The following is a 6,834-nucleotide window of genomic DNA, read 5'->3' on the forward strand; positions in this document are numbered from 1 at the left end:
GCCCGCCGCGCACCGCCGCCTCCGCCGCTGCCGCGTACAGCGCGTCCGCAGCCACGCCCGCCGTCGCATACGCCCACACCGTGTTGGCCAGGTCCTGAGGGTTGAAGCCAGCCAGCCCGCCGCGCACCGCCGCCTCCGCCACCGCCGCGTACAGCGCGTCCGCAGCCACGCCCGCCGTCGCATACGCCCACACCGTGTTGGCCAGGTTCTGAGGGTTGAAGCCAGCCAGCCCGCCGCGCACCGCCGCCTCCGCCACCGCCGCGTACAGCGCGTCCGCAGCCACGCCCGCCGTCGCATACGCCCACACCGTGTTGGCCAGGTCCTGAGGGTTGAAGCCAGCCAGCCCGCCGCGCACCGCCGCCTCCGCCGCTGCCGCGTACAGCGCGTCCGCAGCCACGCCCGCCGTCGCATACGCCCACACCGTGTTGGCCAGGCCCTGAGGGTTGAAGCCAGCCAGCCCGCCGCGCACCGCCGCCTCCGCCACCGCCGCGTACAGCGCGTCCGCAGCCACGCCCGCCGTCGCATACGCCCACACCGTGTTGGCCAGGTTCTGAGGGTTGAAGCCAGCCAGCCCGCCGCGCACCGCCGCCTCCGCCACCGCTACGAACAACGGGTGCACCACGCTCGCCTGCTGGCCGCACTTTGCCACGCCGTGGGTGATGTTCGCCAGGTTGCGTGCTTCGCACGACGAGACGAGGTGGAGCGTGCGCTGCACCAGCTGCTCAAGCCGCTCCTCGTGCCGCCGCTCGATGCGCTGCTTGCCCAGTTTGTTCCACAGGTTCGCAGCGTGGATGTGGTTCAAGCTCGCGCTGTGGGCAGCAAAGAGCGCGAGCAATGCGTCAGCGCTGCCAGCATTTGAGATGTGGCTGCTGAGCTGCTTAGCGTTGAGCTGACCACCGGCAGCAGAGGTGTGCCTCTCGTCGCGCGATCCCGCACCACGCATCGGCGGACTCCACCGGCGGTCGCTGTGCTGAGGCTGCCCCTCGCCGCGGCGGTCGCGCCGGTCATGGTCGCGCCTGAAATCGTGGGATCGATCATCGCGCCGATCGCACAAGTCGTGCTCGCGCTCGCCTATGCTTGGTCGGTCGTTGCAGCCGCGCCGCTCGACGTGCCGCCCGTCATGATGCGGCCGTCGTCCGCCTCGCAATGGCTCATCGCGGCATCGCTCAGCGGGCCTTTTTGGCTCAGCGTGCCGTCGCTGCTCGCGATCACTGTACCAAGATTCGTTGTAGCCGCGCCGCTCGTCGTGCCGCCCGTCATGGTGCCGCCCTGGCTCGCCTTGCCAACCCTCGTCGCGCCGTCGCAGCTCATCCCGCCGCGGCTCATCGCGCGATCGCGACCGCCGTCGCGACTCGTCCCGCCATCGCCGCCCTTCGCGTCCGTACTCGGCGCGCCGTTGCTCATCACGCCAGCGACGCTCCTCGCCCTGGGACATTGATTTTCTGCGAGTCGTGCGAGGACGGCGTCTGTTCACGTGCTGCTGTGAGCAGGCGTGTTTCCTTGAACACAAAAAACACAACCGCGTCTGTTCACACAAAAACACAACCCCGGCACCAAGACGCACGTCTGTTCATACACACAAACACACACACACATTATTAGTCATCGGGTAATGATCATTAATTATTAATCCTCGGGCGGCGGCGCGGCGCGGCGGCGGGCGGCGCGAGGCGGCGGCGCGGCGAGGCAGCGGGCGACGCAGGGCGGGGCGGCGCGGCGGCGGGTGGTGTGATTACTTATTAATTAATTAATAATGAATTAATAATCGTCGGGCGGTGGCGCGGCGCGGCGGCGGGCGACGCGGAGCGGGGCGGCGCGACCATCTGCAGTTACCGGGTCTCTGATCATTGGAGAGCGGCAATGGTCGCGCCGCCCTCGACTCAAGGGGCTGCCTTCCACCCGTAGCTGCTCAGGCCGGGGGAGGGGAAAGGCCACCTGTTCCGCGGATCGCGAGCAGGCCCCTCCTTGCCCGGTCTGCGATGCAGGGCGGTGGTCGTGCCATCTTCGCTTCACAACGACCCCGCCGCAACCGTCGCCGGCGCGCGACACGTTCCAGTAGGCCGGACTGTCCTCGTCGAGAGTGTGTGCCGCCAAGGCGGGACGCACTCAGGGACAGTGCCGACGGGACGCGGCTCGAAGGGCATGGCTCCGCAGCGCGGCTGGCACTCGTCGCAGAGGCCTCGCCGTCGAAAAGTCGGGCATGGCGCTCGGGAGACGAGCAAGAGAGCGAATCAAGGAGGGTCGGGACCCTGGGAAGGCGAGGGGTGAGCCCTCAGGCGGGGGGGTCTACTCAAACGTCTACGCAAGTGAGTGTCGTGTAGAGGGGTGGTGTGGGGCGTGCAGTGTGGTGTTCATTAGCTCCGAGTAGAGGGGGCGTCCTGCAGTTAAGGGGAAACCCGGTACGCGGGGCTAACCCTCGGAGACCTGTGTTTACTTTATGACCCTTTCCCTGCGAACGCGCACCCCCGGGGCTTCCTAGGGCTCTCTAGCCCGTAACCCGATACCGATCATCCGGCCCGCTGGGTGCGCTCCTCAGCTCCCCGGCCCTGGATGTGAGGTTGATAACTGCACTCCAAGTGCTCCAAGTGCTCTACCCGCAACTTTCTCGCTAACATGCGCGCACCGCCGAGCCTGCGGCGGGCGAGCTGCGGCCGCACGTCTAACTCCCTCGATCGTCTCGCCCCCCCCTCGCTGGTGTGTTCAGGGGGGGGGGGGGTCATAACAAACTCGCTACACGGTACAGGATCGAGGTGCACGCTGCAGAAGCAGTGTCGTCCCCCCTCTCCATCGTCTCACTGGGTGGGAGACGTCGGCGGTGGTTGGTGGCGGTGTGACCGATCGATCTACAAGAGGACTCTCGGCGCAGCTCCGTCCGCTCTCCTGCAGCATATTTTGGCCCCTCGAGTTTATCGAGCTCTCCTCGCGCAAGGACGAATCTTCTGACCCCCACTCCGATCATTTGCCGCCAACCAAGTCATGCATGTCGTTGCTCAGGCCCACCCACTCTCGCTCGTTTCGGATGGTGTTGGCATTGGGGTCCCCTTCGGGTGCATCGTTACAGCTGACGCTGGGATTGCTAGTGGTGAAGAACAGTAAGGCTCGGACTGGACAAAAGCTACTGCTTCTTCACCGGCGAGCCGGTGTGTGTGCCAGTCCGCGCCACCGCGCCAGCGTTCTTCACCGAAAAAAAAGAGGCATTTTTTTGGTAAAATTACACTGTGAAAAAGACAGAAAAAGAGAGAAAAAACGCGCGCGCAGCGCGCGTAGGCGGCGCGCAGCGCCGCCGCAGGCGGCGGACAGCAGGTGCGCAAAATTAAACGCCATTTTCGGTTCCGCGGTTTTGGCACTAACATCAAATGATTGACTGATTCGACCACATGCCCGCCATGCGCAGGCCAGCGCCGCGCTGTGATACGCATAGAGACGACCCGACCTCTCTGAACTAAGCCAGATTACTGCGAACGAACGCCTAGCGCGGCGGGGAAGTCAACGGGGCAGCCGGCGGTGGCCGGCCGCGCCCGAGGCGCGAGGGCGTAGACGGGTCACAAATTGCCCGGGACGGCTGGTCACTTGGTCTCTGACGTAGGCCACGCACATGCACATTAAGCGGTGACATGACCTGATTGCTAAAAGAGCCGGTCCGCGAAATTAAATGCCATTCTCCAGGTATCCATTTTAGCACTATCTTCGAAATCCCGGCCGGTACTGTTTTAAGAATGAGTGAAAGAGGTTGTTGGTGTTGTCTCTGAACGGGCTCGGCTGCGCCTGGGTTCGGAGCTTCAACGCCGGCCATTGCGCCGAATAAAACGGCGGCAAGTGCACAGGGGCTTCGGCGAGAGCGTCGATGCCTTGAGCTGCCCGCTAATTGCCAGGGGCTGCACCGCCGTGTACATCAAGAAGAACTTGCAGATGTGCAAACTGTGTGTATGCCGAATCGTGACGGCGGCGAGGACGACACGGACGGAGCAGGCGACAAAGGCGAATCCGACGGCGGAGGCGACGGCGACACGGACGGAGGCGGCGAAAGCGAGACCGATGGCGGCGACGGCGACGGCAAGCGAGGTTGCTGCGGGGAGGGCGAGACGGAGGAAGGCAGCGGCGACGGCGACACGGACGGAGGCGGCGACGGCGACACGGACGGAGGCGGCGAAGTCGACACGACCGACGGCGGCGGGGAGAGCGATTCCAACGGCGGCGGCGGCGACGGCGACAAGGACAGAGGCGGCGAAAGCGAGACCGACGGCGGCGACGGCGACGGCGACATGGATTGAGGCGGCAAAGGTGAGATCGGCGGCGGGGATGGCAAAACGGAGGAAGGCAGCGGCGACGGCGACACGGACGGAGGCGGCGAAGGCGACACGGACAGATCCGAGGCGGCGCGACGGCGACACGGACGGCGGAGCGGCGACAGCGACACGGAAGAAGGCGACGGCGAGACCGACGGCACGGCGGGGAGGGTGAGGCCGACGGCGGCAGCGGGGAGGAGTGCGGCGGCAACGGCAGCGGTGAGGGCGGCGGCGACGGCGGCGGAGAGAGCGGCGGCGACGGCGAGACCGACGGCGCGGCGGGGAGGGTGAGGCCGATCATGCTTGGCGGCAGCGGGGAGGAGTGCGGCGGCAACGGCAGCGGCGAGGGCGGCGGCGACGGCGGAGGAGAGAGCGGCGGAGAGGGCGGTGGAGAAGGCCGCGGGGAGGGTGGCGGAGAGGGCGGTGGAGGCGAGGGCGGCGGCGACGGCGGAGGAGAGCGCGGAGGCGACAGTGGCGGAGAGGGCGGCGAGGAGGGTGGCGAAATCGCAATAATTCACCTGCGGGAACCGGGACGGCGGGGAGGGGGGGGACCGACTCGTGCCGCGAGCCGCCGGGCAGCGGCCATACCCGCTCGGCGGAGGCAGGGCTCAGAATCGGTTTCAGGCCACAAGGCTGGTGAGTTGGGCGTGACCGTCATCTATAGAACGCGCCCGCTCGGAAGTCTCGGTCTGCGGAAGGTAACGACGATTCGGCTAGGCGTCTGCGGAGGCAAAGGGCGGGCTGGCGATCCGCTACGAGGCCTGTTTGTCGCGGTCGGACAGGCACCCGTCGCATCTGTGGACAGGTGTGACGACGGCAGTCACGAGTTTGCGGCGCAGCCGCGCACGGGGCCCCGCCGTCAGCGGCCACACATGCAAGAGCGGCACAGCATGAGTCGGGGGGGTGTCGGGGCACGACGAGGGTTGCTTCGGCTGGCGCTCTGAGGCCACCAGGCGGCCCCATTTGATGTCCGGGAGGTGCCTCCCGGACGCCTCCCGGACAGCTAACGTGCAGAGCATCGAATAGACGCAAAAAAAAGGGAAGGGATTGGCGGAGGCGGCATCGCCGTGGGAGGGCCTCGGAACCACCGTTGCAGAGCTCTGTCCATCGCCCTCATGTGCCCTCGCGCTCCCATTGACTCGGCGATGGTGAGCCTCCGCCTGTACAAGACCGGCACGGCGGACGAGAAGCGCGACGAGGCCAAGCTCGCCACCGCGCTCCGCGTGGCGGGCGCCTCGCTGGCCACGCTCAAGCAGGCGCCGCGGGCCCCGCAGTCCCGCTGCTCCACCCCCCCCCCATCCACGCCCCGTGTGCGTATGAGCATGTTTGTATTCGCGAGACCTCCTCTCATCGCGTCTCCTCTCGCACGCAGGAGCGCTGCTACATGGTCGCGCTCGAGGACGGCGCGCCCGCACTCTCGGCGGGCGACGCGTCCAAGCTGCGGTGGCTGGTGGCGGAGACGTTCGAGCAGGACAAGACGAGCTGCTCGCCCGGCCTCGCCGCGCCCGCCGCCTCCGACGCCCACACGATGCTGCTCGAGGTCGGCCCCCGCCTCACCTTTGCCACGGCGTGGTCGTCCAACGCCGTCGCAATCTGCCAGTCGGCTGGCCTCCGGTCGGTCGCGCGGGTGGAGATGTCGCGCCGCTACCTGATCTCCACCGCCGAGCCGCTCACGCCCGCCCTCCGCGCCGCCGTCTCGGCCGCGCTGCACGACCGCATGACCGAGCAGGTGCGACCTCGCCCGCCCCCCCCTCCTCCTCCCTCCTCCTCTCTCCCAGCCCGCCCGCCCGCATGAGCCCTCTTGCCTCCCCCCCCCTCTCCCCAGGTCTACCCCGAGCCGCTGCAGTCCTTCTCTTCCGAGGTGCCCGCCTCCCGCAGTGCCGCTCTCGCCCCCTACCCCCCCCCCCCTCACCCCCCCGCTCCCCTGCCCTCCCCAGGCGCCGGCCGCCGCCGCAACCCGCACCATCCCTCTGATGGCCGAGGGCCGCGCGGCGCTCGAGCGGCTGGACAAGGAGATGGGGCTTGGCTTCGACGAGGCGGACCTCGACTACTACACGAATCTCTTCGTCGACAAGCTCGGCCGCGACCCCACCGACGTCGAGTGCTTCGACATGGCGCAGTCCAACTCGGAGCACTCGCGCCACTGGTGCGCCCCATATCTCCCCATATCTCCCCATATCTCCCCATATCTCCCCATATCTCACGATATCTCCGGAGCACTCGCGCCACTGGTGCGCCCCCACACCACCGCCCCATCGCCCGCCACACTTCCCCCCCCTCAAGCCCCCAGCCCGCCTCCCTGGCTCCGCCTCCGCCGCCTACCCTCCCCCCCCTTCTCCCCCTCAGCGCGCCTCCGTCTACCGACCGCCCCTCCTCCTCCTCCTCCCCTCCGCAGGTTCTTCGGCGGCAAGATGGTCTTGTGTGGGGGCGATAAAACGCAGACGCTCTTCAAGATGCTCCAAGAGAGGGTCTAGGGCAACAAAGAGAGTCATCCCCACGTGTCCCCGTTGCTCTCCGCGCCCCGCGTGCTGATGATGACAACGTCCAC

The 6,834-nt window shown here is 67.5% G+C and overlaps 1 protein-coding gene across 1 annotated transcript; it reads left to right on the forward strand.

Annotated features, from left to right (window-relative positions):
- Positions 1 to 5,401: 5,401 nt before the first annotated feature.
- EMIHUDRAFT_470643 (hypothetical protein) lies at positions 5,402 to 6,760 on the forward strand (the record flags this gene model as incomplete). Its single annotated transcript, XM_005766591.1, has 5 exons — positions 5,402 to 5,596; positions 5,659 to 6,015; positions 6,112 to 6,147; positions 6,224 to 6,432; positions 6,682 to 6,760. 5 exons carry the CDS (start codon positions 5,402 to 5,404, stop codon positions 6,758 to 6,760), a joined length of 876 nt encoding a protein of 291 aa, XP_005766648.1.
- Between the last annotated feature and the right edge of the window lie 74 nt (positions 6,761 to 6,834).

The sequence above is a fragment of the Emiliania huxleyi genome (genome assembly GCF_000372725.1).
Source record: "Emiliania huxleyi CCMP1516 unplaced genomic scaffold EMIHUscaffold_506, whole genome shotgun sequence".
In the NCBI taxonomy this organism is placed as follows: Eukaryota; Haptophyta; order Isochrysidales; family Noelaerhabdaceae; genus Emiliania; species Emiliania huxleyi.